This window comes from Ochlerotatus camptorhynchus, unplaced genomic scaffold (genome assembly GCF_037179485.1).
Source record: "Ochlerotatus camptorhynchus isolate MF236.1 unplaced genomic scaffold, CSIRO-AGI_Acam_v1.1 ptg000094l, whole genome shotgun sequence".
Classification (NCBI taxonomy): domain Eukaryota; kingdom Metazoa; phylum Arthropoda; class Insecta; order Diptera; family Culicidae; genus Ochlerotatus; species Ochlerotatus camptorhynchus.
Genome location: NW_027040584.1, coordinates 6696628 through 6715910, shown reverse-complemented (window position 1 = coordinate 6715910; position 19283 = coordinate 6696628). Strand labels below are relative to the sequence as shown.

General features: G+C 36.2%; 1 protein-coding gene across 3 annotated transcripts; it reads left to right on the top strand.

Annotated features, from left to right (window-relative positions):
• The first annotated feature begins 688 nt into the window (after positions 1-688).
• path (pathetic) lies at positions 689-17451 on the top strand. Of its 3 annotated transcripts, none has more exons than XM_065218814.1 (8): positions 689-981; positions 5114-5171; positions 5233-5303; positions 15193-15282; positions 15629-15779; positions 15841-16502; positions 16571-16714; positions 16778-17451. In XM_065218814.1, the coding sequence occupies exons 2-8, from the start codon at positions 5163-5165 to the stop codon at positions 17040-17042; spliced, it is 1392 nt and encodes a 463-aa protein (XP_065074886.1). In that variant the 5' UTR covers positions 689-981; positions 5114-5162; the 3' UTR covers positions 17043-17451. The 3 variants fall into 3 exon arrangements, with proteins under 3 accessions (XP_065074886.1, XP_065074885.1, XP_065074887.1); XM_065218813.1 differs by lacking the exon at positions 689-981 and adding an exon at positions 3309-3545; XM_065218815.1 differs by lacking the exons at positions 689-981; positions 5114-5171; positions 5233-5303 and adding an exon at positions 10252-10385.
• Positions 17452-19283: the final 1832 nt, after the last annotated feature.

Sequence of the window (19283 nt, the reverse complement as noted above, 5' to 3'; positions counted from 1 at the left end):
CGAAGCTTTTGGAAATTTATAGGGCAAAGGTTATTTTGAGATGAAAAATTAACACATTTGTACTAGCTTTGCAGATATGGAACACAAGCGAATCAATAGATAATAGATGGTTTTAGTTGCAAGCTCATTTGTTTTTTTTTTTAGAATAATCGATCTAATAATGAATTCCGAATGCTTTATGTTTAGAAATATTTGAATTGAACCGTAACTTTTTCTTCGTACGAAATAGTATATTTGTATTTAGGCGAAAGGTTTTCTCAATTTTCATCGCAAAAAATTAAGTAAGAAATGATCCCTACTCATCTTGGACTTTCATGGTGTGAACTAACATGTTTAGATCTAACGTTCAAATGCTACCAACTGACAAAAAATGAATATATTAGAAGTTAGTGTGCAAAGCTATGGATGACTACCAATTCTATCTTCAAAAATCGTTTTATGGACCACAAATTCTCAACAACAACAAAAACCATAACTAATGGTATTTGGCCCATTGGAGATAGGCAATAACGCACACATACACTGTTTTATCCCAAGAACCGGAGTGATATCCGTCTCTTTCCCAAACCGCATGCGTATTTTTTACCCTTCTTACACATAAGAGTTTATTCTCTATTACTACGGAACTAAATAGCATCAAGTCTAGCCTATAGGTGTTCTCACCGAAAACTTTGGTGTGAATTGTGGTACCAGTCTTACTTTTACTCTTGCATCAGACGGTTGCTGCCCAGTTAAGTTGCGTAGGGGACCTCATTGTCTTCTTTGTGAGTCAATACATTTCCCCAGCCACTAATTGGGTTAGCCCATTGAAAAGAGAGAAAGCCGCTTTCTTCTGTTGCCATTAAAAAGTACATATTCAGTTCTATGATCCTATTCTAATCACCCTATCAAGTTACATATCCAAATTGCGATTCGTGAAACACTCCGACTTGTTACGTCAGTCGGACATTCATTGCCGAAAGAAAAGCAATATTTGTATATGTGAGTATTTTTCAAGGTTTCTGTTTATGGCCGCTGATGAAAGTGATAAAAGTCCTGTTAAGACAGCATAATACCTTTAATGAATGTACCGCCATTCTGTAACTATCTTTCACTGAGACAGCCATCAACCGGTGCATCTTTATTCTACGTAGATACAAACGGCCACGTGTTTCTTTGCTTAACGTGAGGCAATTGTCTACTGAATTGTAAGCGTATTGAACAGAATCAGCATACACCAATACTGGGAACAAAGCCCGAAAAAGTGTTGCACACTATTGCAAAAATGTAGTGACAGCGAATCGCATGCCTCAATTTTGGACTGAAGCCCTGATTTTACCATATATCTTTTATTCCGCTATGGTTCAAACTCATAATTGAAATTCATTTTCTTTTCATGTATACATATCAAGCATAGGCACATGTTGCAGTTTAGTAAGTGATTCCAGGCGATGTATGGAACTAATCCTCACACAATGTCCACGGGTTCAATTAAGGTGCTGATGAACACTTTTTCCATGGCGCACATCATGGTATAAATTGCAATGATGCAATTTTTACCATTGACTGCAACATAGTCGAGAATTTCTTTGAGAACTTATCCGATTTTCTAACGTGTCATGAATAAAATGTTTAATATGTGCGGTTCATGGGGTAGAAAACCTGATGCGGTAGATAACACTAAATTTTGTTATATATAGTTTTCTAAATTTAAACAAAGGTGTCGATGCACTTTGAAGGCCAACAAACATGCCCAAAAAAAGTGAAAGTAGATAGAATGTGCGTTCGAAGCAAGCCTTTTGTGGTTCTGTTATTTTAAGAGATGAAAAACTCTTCAATCACATCGTGTGAATGTTTTGGCACAACAAATAAAAAATGATGCAATGTTATACCATACGCAGCAAAAGGTGCTGTGTCATGCTGATAGTTGGTTGTGAAAATATAAATTCACACAATATTTGCTGGATTTCGAACACATACGCACTGACACCTTTGCTGGAATCAAAGTGTATGAAAATCATAATCATCATCTTTTAAACAAAATCTTTTAGTTGAAATGCGGAGCTACAGAGAAGTACCGTTGTTTGCGGATGGAATTTTATCCGGTATTTTTTTTTTTTTAATTCCTTGATACCTGGGGCCACATTATGCAACCAAGACGAAAAGAGTTTGTCATACAATCGTTCATACGCAAAACAATTCGTGCGACTTCCCCAATGAGGCTTCCTGGCTTTTGGTAATATAGATACCATTTGCAGTCAGAATTATTTCTACCAAATATCAGGCAGCTATGAATTGGGAAAAAAATGAGTACCGGCATCCGCAAACAACGATATCTCTTTTTAAAATTGTGAACAAAATATTGTTTCTAATAAGATCACTAATAGGAATACATAGGTCTTAATATGCTCCTATTTTGGGCTTAAATAAACATCAGCCTGAAATATCTACGCAAAAGGATCTTACTGCATTGCAAATTGTCGCTACAATTAAAAGTTTTGGCAATAGGGTCTAAAATAGGAGTATAACACAACTGGTTATGTATTCATATTAAATAATCTTATTGATTTAATGAATGAAAATCAATTCCAGTTCAAATACGATTATAACATAAGTTTATGCTTTCATAATTACCCATTCACGGTGGCAAACTTCCTAAAATATTCACCAACCTGTCAAAATAATAACGAAAAACATAAATTAAATGATTTATTCACATCATGAATGGCTTGATAATGTATAAACAAATGGCACAACAAACCGATTTACGAAAACTGTTTTAAAACATAAATTGCCATACCGTGAGTGCCATAATTTCACGCGTCGCCTAAGTCCGCGCATTTTGTTCAACAATTTGCAGTGTATTGAAATATTTTCTAATTTAGTATTTTTCCCAAACACTAGTCAATAATATCTATTAAAATTTCTATCTTAATTCACAATATCTTGATTAAAGATTTGGTGCACGAAATTATGGCACTTCGCGGTTATACAGAAATAATAAATTCTGCTAATTCTAACATACTCTTCTGCTAGTTCTAACATTCTCTCAGTTATTATATTCATGAACCGTTGGGACACACCATAGATATGAAAAGCTGTGTGATGATGATATGTGGTTAAGAAATCGAAAGCATGTGAATATTTTTTGATTCGTCATCGTTACTTCTGACGATTTCTTTACGATTCAGGGCAGAATGATGTCATTATGTCTAATCTATGTACACATATACAAATCTCTCTGTATTGATAACTTTAACTTGACCGTATATGACGTTTGAAAACAGCGATAGCACGATATGTGTTTTAGTATAATATATTACAAACCATTAAGCGTGTCCTCAGTTTTGTGCAACAAGCGTTAGAGTGCACACCGATTCAAGCTTACTAGTGGTTCTATCAGTTATTATGACTCTGTCATGAACGAGGCGCAATTATCAATATCATATTTCTGCTGATCAAACCTTTAACGTTACTTTGCTGTTGGTATAAAGTGTGTGTTGTTGAACTATAAGCTTTCATCATAGCTGCTGAACCAATTACTTGCGCTTGTAAATTACGGAGTGGTAAGTGGTTGTATCTAGCATAGAGAAAATAATAATAAATAGTGTGGTTTATACGAATTATTAACATACAGTACCCCAAACCAAGATGGATAGGGAAACTAAAGATATCATCATTAATCGTTAAACATTTTACGTGGCAAATGTACGAAGAAAAACAACATCCGTGATTGAAATCACACGTGTTGTTGAAGGCGTCGTTTTGGACAACAATTAAGAGTTCAAACAAATAACTTCGTTATCAGCAAGTTGTACTTCGGTACAGGCTTGATAAGCATAGTGGAGTGGACCAAAGCTGATAAGATGTGTTTAAATTTTTACCAGTTGCTGAGTTATTTGCGAAACGATTACCGCACGATATTTTCAAAAGACCATTTTTAATTGTTTGTTTAAAAAAACAAATAAAGCAAAGGAAACACCATGAGGAAGTGAAAATATACTTCTACACCTCGATCAATATCGATTCATGCCGCTGAATGTTGATTCACAAAAAGGCACTTGAAGTTAAGCCCATTTGAAAAACAAAAATCGGTAGATCACTACACACGATCGGTTGAAGAACATTACCAAAATTTTCTATGGCGCAGCCAAATGACGATCGCATCGTCGACAGTTGGAAAAGTGTGACTGACAAGCTCAACACATTACTAACGAATTAGTCTGAAAATAGAAGAAAAGCACCACGACGAGATAAATTTTTTGACGCTTTTTTCTGTCCGACATTTTCAAGCTATGGATATTTTTATGAAAATCGACATGTGTAAGATTGAACACTGTAGTCTTTTCAAAACACGTGACTAAGATTGTTTTTCTACTTTGCAATATTGACGTAAAATGTGTCCTTGTTGAGAGCTAGATAGATCGGTACTGAATAACAGAATTACTGTATACAACAAATCCAGGTGTAACGTTTTTACCTGTTTGGGAGTTTGCTTTTTCATACAGTTTGATGACGATTCAGGCACATCTCATGTTCTCCCAGTTTTCATGAAGACAAACAAGCGAGCAAATAAGCTACCAAAGGGTTCCAATGCGTGTTCAATAATCAGTACCATAGCTTGTTTTTGTTGCTCTGATCGAAAATAGAGGGGAGCCTTTGAAGTAAAATATCGGCAAAGGGTATAAATAGCGGAACTTTACACTTAGTAGTTGATTCATGCGAAACCAATAACCATGAAAGTTGTATCAAAGCCGAATAGTTCTTTGCTACTCAAAGAAGAATATATTATGTTTTTTTTTTGGTGAAAATGATTTTTTATTAAAATTGTGAAACGATCACTTGCATCAATGTCTAGACACTTTTTATTATAGGGGCAAACAAAAGTTCAAACCAACCGAGAGGTTGCATTATGATGGTTACTATCCAGTTCGAGTGGAATGGCGGATCAATTAGTTGATTCACATAAAGAAGAAGTATAGCTCTATCAATTTCGTTTGATAGGCGAATAAAAATCGATACTTCAACAAACAAGCTTAATTAGCTTGATCAATTGAGATCCATGTCGTCTAGTACCCATATAATTGACTGTCAAAATATCAATAACATTTTTTCTTTCTTTTTTTCCTAACAGATACTCTAACGCATAGATCAACAGAAGCAATAGGCCAGACAAATTTAAAATGGTTAACGTAAGTTAGCAACACTGATCAACATTTAGCAGATATGTAATGTGTATTATTTTTCTCACAGGAATACACCGGGCCACCTGCCCAAGAGCTCGAAACATTCTTACCCAAAGATGCTAAAAATGGGACATCAAAGTAAGTAGCGTAACTATGCATGTGTATGTTTGTGTGTAATCTTAAACTACAAACATTGTTATGAAAAAGTAAAAAAAAAACAAATTTGTGAACAATAATTATGAATTGATTTTCTGGGTATTATCTTTTACAAGTTCTACTACAGCTTTTACCATTAACTGCATTAACCATACCAGGTTATACAGATAGCCGTGTTTTAAATAGCATGTCTATACAATTTTTCTTTAATTTAATTCTGATCAGTTTAAGAAAAAAAAATCCAGATTTCGTTGAGGCGGGATTACACGTTAATTAATGTTAATTTAAGAGTAACTCCAAACAAATTTAATTTTAGCTTAGTACATTTGATTTTTTGATTTTGCGAGACAGAAAGGGGTCTTATGCAGGCCAAGTCTCAAGGTCACATTTTAGAACATGAGTGGAACATGGTATTCACATCAAACTATAATGAACCAAATGCCCCAAACAACTTCTACAACGGCTCCCATACACTCTCCATGCTGAATCGTGGTTCCTCATATAATTTCATGTAAAATAATAACCATGCAGGCATATTCAATTGCCTAAATGAATTTGTTGCAATGATAGTATGAACAGTAATGATAGTATAATATAGTAATCGAATAAAATTAATATTTACCTAATGATCGAGATTGAGCTTGAGCTTGAGCTTGATTGACCGCCCACGGTTGCTACTCTGTTACTGCCAGATCAGCTGTAATTACACAGAGAACCCACGTTGGGTGCCAAGTATAACTGATGTAAGAACTCAGCACTCACCAACTACCTACTCGGAGATCAAACATACAGCACCCGGTCGACTCAGGCGACAAGAGCAAACTCTGGAACACCCAGGGTCGGCTAGCTACCGGGTAATCAGAGGGTTTCGCGATACAAAAACGAAGAACTTTCACTTTTCTTTAAATGCGTTTATTTGCCAGTTTCTGTGTTGTGTGCGTGTTGTTCTGTGTTCATAATTTCGTGTAATATGTGTCGTGTAGCCTAATCGCGTTGTTTACTGTACCGGTACATACCGCTGCTGCCGTTGATGATGAATCGGGATGGCCGACACAGTGACTCCTGTCCTACTGTGTGGCCGGAACTCTCGCCAGATTGGCGAAGCGAGCGGATGAAAGGCCAGCGGGCGTTGCTGGACGGTGGGATGGCAGGCGTCGTCCTTCGTTGGCACGATCGGCCGACCGTGGCAAGGCCACCTTGGTCAAGCCGAGAAGGGAAAACTCCTTTACGATTATGGCCTACGTTTGGCCAGATAATAATGTTTGGCCCTTGACAATTGGGCTCGGAACCTGTTTCCAAGTTTATGAGCCGGCCGTGAGCTGACGGATAACCTTTTTAAGGTTCAATATAAAAAAGAGGTCCTATCGGACGAATACGTAATTAATTTACGATTTTTGGTGCAGGGTATTTAGTTACCTGAACGTTAAATTTCCCTAGCGCACACTAGCTGTTGCTAGGGGGGGAGTCCTGGTTCACGTTCTAAAACACCAACCACTGCACTTAGCTAATACAATTGCGTCTTAGCACACGGACGCCTGATATTAAAAGAGGCCGATTTTGGGCAATGGCCGTTCTTTCTCCCAATTTTCCTTCATCCCGTCATCCTAGTTTTCTATGGTTGTTTGTAGTTCTATTGTGGAAATAACGTAACGGCACAACATTTTCACAGCGGTACAGAACCCTATCACTTCTGTGGTATACTGCTGTTCTTGCACAAGAAACGTGAAGGTTCTGAATATATAACATAAATGACAAAAATCTATGAATTTGTGACCAAACGGTTACACAATAGACGATGCTTGGGACTAGCAATCATCCTCAATGTGTAAACTGGTGATCTTAAATTAGGCAATACCAGCGCCGGCCGCGCCCGAACACAGGTCAAGAAAGGAATGGGAAGGATTGTGTTGACATGACACTCGCTTTGATGGAAGCTCAGAACACCTCTGCACTTCCACGAGAAATCACTGGGATGTTGGATAAGAGAGTTGGGTTTGCAGCAGGGTTCGTTTTGGTAAACGATAAGCTGTCCTAACGATCATTTAACGCGAAGGAGCTTGGGACTAAACGCACGGTCTTCTGCTCAGTAAGCAAAAACGTTTGCCACTAGGCAGACGAGCACCTTTTTAATCACCGAGTTGCTGTTATTACCATGTAGTCATATTAACAAATAAAACGATTGACGAATCTTGAATGTGGATGGGCCTGAGATTAGACTCATGATGTTCTGCTCAGTAAGCAAAAACGGTTGCTCTAAGGCCACCGAGCCCCTCATATCACATAATACCGTTGCTCAAATTTGTGTATCCATTCAAACCCGGAACCAACGACAACAACGAGTTTCGCAAAATACACGATACACAAGCGATTTTACCATAAATCTCTTTGATATGTAAGGACCTGGGACCGCGTTTTTCTGCTCAGTAAGCAGGCCACTGTAACCGATGATCTTTAAAATCCGAAAAATAAAAACTACGAAAAAGTACTTACGCCTTCATTAAGTTCCACTTTCACGCGACGTTCCTATCCAGGGTCCTATCCAGGATTACATCTGAAAAATCCAAATCTGGCCAACGCCCACCTAAACCTGTTCTAATCCACCTGAAATGACTAACGAATGGAAGACTTTGACTACCCAGCCATGCAATAGTCTCATTCCGTGCCTTATGGCAACTTGATGATTCTATTGCGCTCATCTTCTGGCACCACCCAGGGGAGACTTGGTCCTGTACCCAATGCTTAACTTATCTCCATTCCACTCAGCTACTCGCAATTTCTTGTGATATAGTGGGCGGAATATTATTATATGAGACAATTCAATGCAGACGTCTTTCCAAATTTGGCAGATCGACAGGTAATCGGTGAGTTACCACGATAGTTGCTATTCAACAACTCGACAACGTCCCATCGTCAACGCCTGCTATGAGAATTTCCCATTGCAGACGTCAACGAAATGACGTCATCGAGCTATCGATCAACTACCCTGGTTATCGCCTGGTACCTTATAGCACGATGCTAGGAGGCGAACCGGAAGAATCGATGAGCTACCTCTCCCCCTATTTACCTAATGATCGAGATTGGTGACAAATAAGGGAAGTTGTTAGTTGATTTTTCGGACTATCATCACAGAGTTTGGCATATGCGTGATGGCATATTGTTATGAGGCTGATTAGACGAATCCTGGGAAAGCATAATCCTCGTCGTCAGAGAAACCTCTGAAATCCAGGAAGTTCAGTTGATCATTGCTACTTGTATCACTGAGAGTATTTTCCAAGTCTTTGTATTTTGATTCCACCGTTTCAGTGAACAATCTAGTCGTGACTGTTTTAAACTCGCTTATGTTATTAGCCATCAATTGCCAAGAATTCCGCCGATCGATCGCTTCTTTCTACATCCTGCCTTGCGCTGATTTTCCATCGGACTATGTATCTATCTATCTATAGGGCTTTCCAGATAATATGTTATGATAGTTCTGTTTTAATATCGTTGTCTTCTTCAAAACTTCATCGTCTTGATCTATAGAAAAGAAAATCGCCACGCGATCAAGCCAAATTCAAAGGTAGTAACTGTGTGATGTCGCATTCCAACAGTTTTGAATCTAATAAACATTTATTTTGCAGCCATTAGGCTCAATTATTTAGAAAACCAATTCAAAGTTAAAATCATATTTTTAAACTACACAATTACTAAACTTTTGGTCCACTACATCACAACTGGCATAACTAGTGTGCATCTTTCAAAATTTAAAGATACAGACAAACCCTGGGACCTGGTTGCAGTTAAACAATCTTCATCTAGTGTATTTTCTGATGCAATATGGGCGAGCATTTATCCACGAATTATATCCTAAAAATAACAAATGTACATTCCATATTCCGGAAGCCACAAATGACTTGCATTTTAAAACTATATGAAATTTAAAAGCTATAAGTGTCAAATTCTGGTATCTAATAAAACGAAACGCTGTTGATCACAGAGAAGAAGAAAAATATGCAGGGGAATATTAAAAAGCTTATTGAAAACAATAGTGGCTCCATTTTTTTCAAAAATGTCAATGAGTATATACAACATTTAACATGATAGCATTTTGATTGCAACTGCATACTGGTTAATGCATAAGCGAAGAGCACTAAACATTACTGAAGAAGATGCTGTTTTCCAAGAAATCTAAAAAAAATTAACAGCACAAAGCAAAACGAAAACAAAATCGTTTTCGTTCAATTTTCTTTGACCGGTTTCCCCGCGGTGCCCGCTTAACAAAATATTTCCTTTGCTGTAAAAATGAAAAAAAAAATGTTGAGCCGAACAAAACCTGCTTTTTCGAACAACGAACAATCTTCAATAAATTGGTATTTCACTTGGTCAAAAATTGATGCCATACATGTCATCTTACAAGGCGGATATAGCATGCAAGAGAGAAGATCAGTGGAGAAAACCTCATATATTGAAAATTGCGATATGCGATACCTATAGGGAATAAATTCAAATTATGACAGGATTGCCACACTCAGCAACCACGCCACTCGCCATGCAGCGGTCCTTCTTTGAAGGACGTGTAGGTTATTAAATTATCCAGCAAACCAAGTGTACTTATTATTGGCAATTATCCCTTGCGCTTGACCATTTTCGAACTTATTGGAGCGAATTGAGCTTTGCGTATAGAATTCGTTACGATACGCCAGGGATATACAAGAAATCTGATGCAACCACTGGGCACTTTTTGATCTAGTTCATGATCACATCAACAAATATGTGTCAATAGGATAAGAATAAAAATGTATAACGAGTAAAAATTGCAACATAAGTTGAACGGACTAGTAAATGTAGCTCAGCATGTGAAAAGAATGAGAAAACAAGAAAATTTTCTTCTTCAATGTTGCTGTGCATTTTTTCGTACGTGGTAAGATAAATGCGATGAATTGCAACATGATTTAGTCTGTTATCAACGCGCAAAGCGATCGGTTGGTCTCAATTCAATAGTGGCTCCAGTGTTCAGAACAAGCGAGAAACGATGGCCAGTGATCTCCAATTTAACAATAATAATTCCGAGAAATGTGATCAGAGGTAAATTGAGATTTACGACTTAGAACTTTTGTTTGGAAATAGGCAGGCCAGATTGAAAGGCTAATATATAAAAATGCATACCGTATACGCACCTAAATCCCAAATTTCACGTGGTTTTGAAAAATCCTAAAATAATGTGTAATGTGGATATTTATTCTTCTTCTTCTATTGCATTATTGTAGAGATTTTCAACTCTTAGCTGGTTTGTCTCTTTTATGTGGATATTTAAAAATTGAGCAGATGTTTGAGAAAAATTGAAATTAGTAAAATATCACAATACACTACAAACTATTGGCAAAATAAGCGGAGTAAGACGCCACGCGAAATCATAGCATTTCAAGGCACAGTATATAATTAAAATAAAAAAATTAATTGAACTCGTGAAAAATATTTACCTAATGTTGAGCCATATACAGTCGATAATTGCAAGCCAGTCTCATCTGTAAGAAGAACATTGAGAAGATAGTAGTTATTATTATTAAGTCAGTTTTACCGGAAAATGTGTGAAAAAGTCTAAAGCAATAATTCCCGAAAATCTCCAAACCATATGTTGTAGTTGGTCAGAGAAAAATGCGGATTTGAAAAAGCAGGGGTCACATGATGTACGACGATCGAAATGACTTTTTCATAAAAGTAGTTCATACGAAATTCGCTTCGTTCGACTTTCATAATAAGGCTCCAGATCTGTGTTATGTTTTTCGAGGAATTTAACTGTCTACAATCGCAAGCCTGTCCCGTCTGCATTTTTGTCAATTCTAGATAGAGCTGGAATAAGGGCGTAAAAGCTTTTGGAAACAATGGCTTCTCTCGATGATTTCTAGGAATTCAAGGCACGTCCACGCAAACCAACATAACCATCGGGTAGGGGAAGTCTTCTTCTACCCGATGGTGATGTAGATTTTCGTGGGCGAGACTTGACTTTCTAGAAATCATCGAGAGAAGTCATTGTTTACAAAAGCTGTTACGGCCTCATTCCAGCTTTATTAGAATTTTTAGAAAAAGTTAAAACATGATAAGGAACTGTCCACGTGGACAGTTTTTAAGTGATTTAGCACCCCTTCCCGGGTAAAGTCGGTTAACAAAACGAAAGTAAATCAATATTTAAGCTTGCAGCTTCTATAATGAAAACTCATTTTGATTTCAATTGTCGCGACATAAGTCTGATATCATATTGTGCTTTCATTATACAGTCAAGACTTTTTAAATGAAAGTAACTTATCTTGAAGTACTGCTGTTAACGTCTGTTAACGTCCTGCATCATTGAAAGCAGGATTAGTTTTCCGTTTGATTCAACAGTGTTAAATTTTGCTCTCATTTTTGGTGTGTTAACCGTTAAGTCAACCAAAATACTGGGGTATTCAAAATAAAGTGCATCATAACAGCAAATTTTGATTTAAATTTGATCTCCAGCTTTGCTCGGGCGTCTGTTACCCATTAATGAGAAACAGTTACCCAGTTAATGAGTAACAGTTACTCATTAATGAATGACATATACTCATTAATGGAAAAAACAATTTACTCATCAATAAGTTAAGCCACTTTTCTTCAAAAATTTGTATTTTTTACTCATGAATGGGTACTTTCAAGTTAGCGTCTACATACTTGTTCTCTAACTAAGCGTTCTAAGCCCAGTTAAAAAGCAGCTATATGTCAAAATAGACGTCACATTTAGTTTGAAATTTCGTTGTCAAAATTGGTGAAGTGCATTTTTTTTTTTAACTCTTTATTTGTTTCAAATTCAAAATAAATTACATTTCATTTTAAACCTAGGTGCTCCAGTTACTACAGTAACTTACCAGCCTTAATTGTTATGATATATATCTAAGTGTTTTTACATTGTTCCTGTCTTGGCAATTCAGTATTTTAAACAGGTTTTTTTAAACCTGCATGTCAGTATAACAATTGAAGGTGAAGTGCATTCGAATGGAATATTAAGTGTTAATATAAATAAATTTGTAATTATATTAATTTCACACTGAAATCAGGACTTCAAAGCGTTTTTAGCGAAAGCATTAAGCTTTTCTAAGCTCGAGAAATAGAATGCTGTTAAACTAATAATAACAAAGTCTACACTGTTTCAATTCAATGCACATTACAGTTTTTAACGTCAATTAAACAATCCATTTGGGGAACTTCAGTGTATTTTTTACGTTTGACAAGTCAACCCAGTTAGCGAGTGGAATTCAGACCCGTATTTTCTTTTTGTCATCAAGGTGACCATTTCCATGTTTGGGTGGTCCAAAAAAGACTTTTTTTCAAAAATTCAAATCTTTTGAACTTCTTTTTAGAAAAAATATAATGATTCAAAAATTGGGATTTTGTATTGAAAACGTTGATTGTATTTTTGTTATGGTTTTCATGGTTTGTAGACAGAAGGCGCAATATGTTTTTATATTTTTCCGATGCGTTTTTTTTTCGGTTTAAGTTATATTTTGTAGAAGTTATCAAGTTTTGGGTTTTTGCTCAATACTCCTATGCGGCAAGACAACCATGGGTCTCCATTGATTAATAGCGACTGCAATATGGTCACGAGCTATTCAGATAGGGAGGCCTATCTATACCCCCGCCCTCCTCACTCTTATAAATGAAATTGAAGCTTCAAACTGAAATAACTTCGGTGTTTCTGATTTTGTCAAGTTGGTATGTTCAGATGAATTCAAAAACCATTTCTCCATTTAATAGGCGTAGTTGGATATGGGGTGTGCTTACTGTATCCCTTCCGCCCCCTCAATTATACCAATTAAATTAAAGATAAAGAATGAAATAACGTCGGAGTTTCCCATTCTCTCGAATTGTTCAGATGGGTTATTCAAAAACATTTGTTCAATCTCATAAGAGCAGTTTGAAAGTGATTACCCCCACCCCCTTTCATACTCTTTTGGTGTAATATACATTGTAATATACAATGTCAGACGTATTAACAGAAATGCCATTGGATTGTAATGATTATAATTTAGTTTAATATATTCTACGATTTCTCAGGGTACTCTTTTCAATGCTGTTCGATCACCTGAAGCAAATATTGCTGTTGATCTGGGTCTCGGTGGATTTCTTGATAAAGTCAGAAATTAGCTTCACCCCTCGTTTGCTAGTGTTAGCATGAAGTCGCTAGAAATGTCTAAAAGGAATCAGCACTGTCAGAAATGGGGGCCTCCCTTAGCTCAGTCGGTAGAGGCGCAGCTACAAAGCAAGACCATGCTGGAGGTGGCTGGGTTCGATTCCCGGTCCGGTCTAGGAATTTTTCGGGTTGGAAAATTTCTCGACTTCCCTGGGCATGGAAGTATGATCGGACTTTGCCACACAATTATATCAATGCAAAAATAGTACAGGCATCGAAAGCTCTCAATTAATAACTGTGGAAGTGCATCTAGAACACTAAGTTGAGAGCACGCAATAAGCTAATATGCGATATGCAATAAGCTTGAAATGCGAAGAAGAAGAAGAAGAAGAAGAAGAAGAAGAAGAAGAAGAACTGTCAGAAATGACGTTTGACTTTGATTTGGATGGGCTACAGCCCAACTAATGGGAGCCAAACTAAAACGTAACCCAACGAGCGAAATCTGACTGTATCTGCGTCTGAGACGAAACTCCTGAAGACATCATCACCTCACATCTGTACGAACAAGTGGATATTAAATGTTTACACGATAAACAAATTTCGATTAAAAAACTGCGTATAGCCATCTTCAAAAATGTAATAAAAAACAAATAGTCAAATCGGCACACATTGCAAAAAATAACAATTAACTTTATAAACCTGAAGCTAAAAAAGCTCATATACCACTTTTGTATTTATGTTGACGGTGGTCAGCGTGACTGCCTCTCACACTCTCACCCTACTGGGCCCAAGCAAGGTCGTAAGGAGTTTCTAAGGCGAAAAATCTTAGGCAATGTCTTCCTATAGTCCCGGTCCATGCGGTTATGGGATCTATATTTAGTGTACAGGATAAGAGTGAGCGCCCAAGCAACCAGAACAGTGCTGAATGGAAAAAGATGCCTCTATAAAATATTTTAAATTTTGCCAGTTTAAGTATCAATATCACAACCAGTGCCAAATTTTGGATCCAGGATGACCCCATATTAGTTGGTTTTGAAATATGAATTACAAAATATTCTCTAAATTTCAATATAAAAAACACTAAAAGTTTAGACATTTTAGAGGTTTTAAACGGTTGTTCATGCACATCTACACCAATAATTATCTTCTACATGAAGATTATTTTCAATTATTTTTAATAATACCACTTTCTATGTTCGGGAAACATGTCTTTCATCGATGTCTTCAATTTGATTTCAATCAAAGCTAATGTGTTGAAACATCTTTCATCTGAACGATTGGTGACCATCATGCGGATATATATTTGCACACCAACGTATGCATAGCAGCTAGCTCGTCATCATTCAAAAATCATGTTTGAGATACTGTCCTAATCTAAGCAATTGCTACAAACTGAACTATTTTATCTGCAAGCAAGCCCTGTTAATCATTGGGATGGTAACTAGCTTTCAGCTTCAACCCATAGCTCTGCTCCCGATAAACTGTAAAGATGAACAAAAAAATAATTAAACAATAGGTACCTATCCATGCTCTCAGTGTACAGGAGATGTATCATTCCAAACATAGAATTATACCGAGACTGCTAAACTCTCCAAAACTATTATACTTTTATATAGCAAAGCCTTTCAGACAAAATGCTGAATATTTTATATAGTTAGAAAACGTGGCATAGAGAATTAATTAATATAAAATATTAGAATAAAGTCATTTTTAAACAAATACAAATAAAATGCGACAATATATTTACAGATACAAGATCACTCCGGCGAAATCCGATGCGGAAACAGCCATTATAGCTTTTGACCCGTTTAAAGAGAGAAAGTGTGAACATCCTACAACGTGAGTATATCTTTGGTTTAAATTGGAAACTTTCTCATATACCTAATAATTAATTATCAATTATTATTAATAAAAAATAAACAACTAGAAACAGTAGTATTCTCAAGATAGTTGACAATCTATTTCATTCCTTTTCAAACATGATATTACATTACATACTTTCTGATATTACTAACCGTATCACAATGAAACAGGCATGCTTATTATCAAGACATTATCAAAAATTTAAAAATAATGCCCATTTTTTTCATGAGTCACCAAAAGAAGTCCCCTTTTGCGAAAACTAAAGTATATCAATAATTCTGAAACAGGTCGTAACAAAACATTCCTTATTAATATTTTTCAGTGATGGAGAAACGTTAACACATTTGTTGAAAGCATCGCTGGGTACTGGAATTTTGGCAATGCCAATCGCTTTTAGCTATGCTGGTCTTGTGGGAGGTATTCTGGCTACGATTATGACCGCGATAGTTTGCACCCACTGTGCTTATGTTCTGGTAAGCACATTTTGGTATCATGTAATATGATGTTTGATTAATGTAATCATTTAATGTTTAGGTGAAATGCGCACATACGCTATATCAGAGAACGAGAAAGACAGCTATGACATTTTCGGAAGTAGCAGTAGTTGCACTGGAAAATGGACCTCAATGGGGCCGGAAGTTCGCACCATTCATTCGTTATTGTATCACTTATGGCCTTTTCATAACATACTTTGGAACATGTTCAGTGTACACCGTCATTATCGCCACAAATTTTGAACAAGTCATAGAGCATTACACCGGCACTGATATGAGCTTGCGCGTCATGATTGCACTTCTGCTGGTTCCATTGATTCTACTGTCATGGATTCCAAATTTGAAATACCTTGCACCAGTCTCGATGATTGCCAACGTCTTTATGTGTGCCGGATTGGGAATAACGTTCTATTATTTGGTGACTGACATGCCAGCTTTGTCCGAGCGGCCGATGTATGTTTCTGTGTTAAATTGGCCTTCATTCTTCGCGATTGTCATTTTTGCTATGGAAGCTATCGGCGTTGTTATGCCTTTGGAAAATCAAATGAAAACTCCTCAAAACTTTATCGGTCTGTGCGGAGTACTCAACCAAGGCATGGCTGGTGTTACCTTAGTTTATATTTTATTGGGATTCCTTGGATACGTACGATATGGAGATGCAGCACTAGGCAGCATAACTCTCAATCTACCCGTAGAAGAAATGTGAGTCAACTTTCATTACAAAAAAATCAATATGAAGTAATAATAACTTTTTTTTTTATCATATACAGTCCAGCACAAGCCGTAAAGATTCTCATTGCCCTTGCTGTATATTGCACGTTTGGACTTCAATTCTACGTCTGTCTGGATATTGCATGGATTGGTATTAAAGACAAATTTAAGAAGAGGCCTACGTTAGTCAACTATACAATGAGGTATGTATTGAATAAATAAAAAAAAATAATTCTTTTTTATAATCATATATGAAATCTTTTCAGAACCATCCTCGTTACAGCAACTGTGCTACTTGCCGTTGCTGTGCCAACTATTGGACCATTCATTGGATTAATTGGAGCTTTCTGTTTCTCGATTCTTGGTTTACTCATTCCCATTTTGATTGAAACCGTTACTTATTGGGACCAAGGATTCGGAAAATTCAACTGGGTTATATGGAAAAATGTAATAGTTTGCTTTTTTGGCATAATTGCCCTAGTATTTGGGTCTAAAAGTTCAATCGAAGATATCCTCAAGCTATATTTTTAAGAATTCCTTTAGATTTCACTTATTTTTTGCTACTGCGCTATGCGTTGTTGCGAGGCACAAAAATACGTCCAACTATGATTGTACTAATGCTTATTTGTACTTATACTCTCAAGACTTTAGGGATACATAATGAGATAGGACTATTATGCATATTGAATGTAGCTCTTGATGAGTACGAACAAGCAGGGTGTTTTACAGAAGATCTTTGAATACCTTATGTGCATTACGTGATTGTGATACAAACTAAGACAAGTGCCTAGTTTAATTCGACAGTGCAAGTTTTGTAAAAACTGCCTAGAATGAAAATGGTATCGTCAAATATGCGATAACAACATGTATTAAGTGTGTTTCTTACTCAAATAAACAAAAAAAATAAATAAATACACTTATTAAAACCCACCATAAACTATCGGCAGCAGTAGTATGTAGTTTATAACAAAAAAAAAAAAACATCGAAAAAGATCAACTTATGAGTAATTGAAGAAGATTCTTTTTATAAAAGAAAATATTAAATTTGTGAAATACGCATAAAAAATTTTTAGCATTTCAAAATATTACTATCTGCTTGAAACATATTATTATTATTTTGATGTTTTGAAATCAAAATTGACATTGTATTATTTACTCTCATAATTTAGTGCATTGGTGATTATTTTTGTTTTACATTTGCGAAACGCGAGTTTCCTAATAGGCTTGCTGGAATTCGAAAACAATATATCATTAGGAAATGAAGCTCATATTGTAGTACTAAAAATTATCCGATTTCTTCATTGTGCTCATGTTCCATTTCATTCTACCATTGAGAAAACAATAACAGTTGTGGAGCAAAACAATTTTCGTTTTAATACATTCAATCAGAAACAAATTATACACGATTTCCATACCTTATCCGAAAGAATTCATCCTCTCAAATTGAATAAAGAAATAATAATGTAATAGCTGAACATCAACAAAAATATCACCTTAGAGTTAAATCGATGATCCCTTCATAAAAAAAAGGTTAAAAAATGGTCGTATTCTTAAGTATAGTAAACCTGTTCTCTGCTCATCCATCCCATTCCTTGGCATATGGTGCAATGAAAACAAAGTGCTTCAGCTAACCGTTTCCCACAAGTTAAATCTTTGGATGGGTTCCGATTAATTTTTTTCATAACAATCCCGTGCTTGGAACAGGATTCTCCTCTTGCCGAAGCCGTTCCTTGGCCGTATATTTTAAGATTTTTCATACCTAACAGAACTTTTTTTCTCTGAAACAAGAGCAGATCCTTCTTTTTCCCACTATGTGGCAGAAATAGCGCTAAACCTTGTTGTAAAGCCGTGGTTATCGAATGACAAAATTCGATTATGAGAAATCGAGCAAAGCTACTTTCCTTCTACCCACTCATTTTACATCTTGGATGAATTACGCATCAACAATGTTGCATCCTTTTTTTCTGTTCATTCCTTTAGTTAAACTGGAACAATATATATGTCGTATGATAAAAAGTTTACATAGAATTCGGCCTTTAGTAGCGCTGCCAGGGGTGGTTTGTAAAAATTATTTGATTAAAAAATTGAAATACCAGGGGTATCATGGGAATTAATTTCTATTAATCAACCATGAAACCACAGACAAACAGACGTAACACTTCATTGTGTATCTTCGTTCACGCATTTAACGGTTGATTTTAATATTATCAGTTCCGCGAACTACTCGTCGCAGCGCTGGCATCGAATCACTTTGACGTTTCTATACATTCTATAGAACTTTTATGCAATATTGTTTGCGAGTTAGCGAGCAAGCTTGTTTTCCGCGAGAAGGCCGAGAGATGTCATTACTGAGGTCCTATGTTTTGAGATACTATGTTTTCAAGAAAAACTTTTTCAAAGAGTTACGTCTGTTTGTCTGTGATGAAACCATTCCCGGAAAAATAAACCCTGAATTGAACTATAAATACACTAAAATGTATAAGCCTTTTTCGGTGAAAATTTCAAGATGGTATTTCATACCGTTTTTGAGATATGCCCGAAAAACTGATGACCGGTCTAGCGTTCTTCTTAAAAAAAATCAAATTGTTCTTTCTCCGCGTACGCATGGTGTCCGAGAAAATCGGAAAACTTTAACTAAGGTTTTCCGGAAAAATTGGCAACCTTGATTTTTTTGAAATTTATTTTTGTTAATATATCTATGAACGCTCACGCTGAGTGAACGCTCACGAATCATAAAATCGCTGATTTTGACACTCTGAACCCGAATTTGGC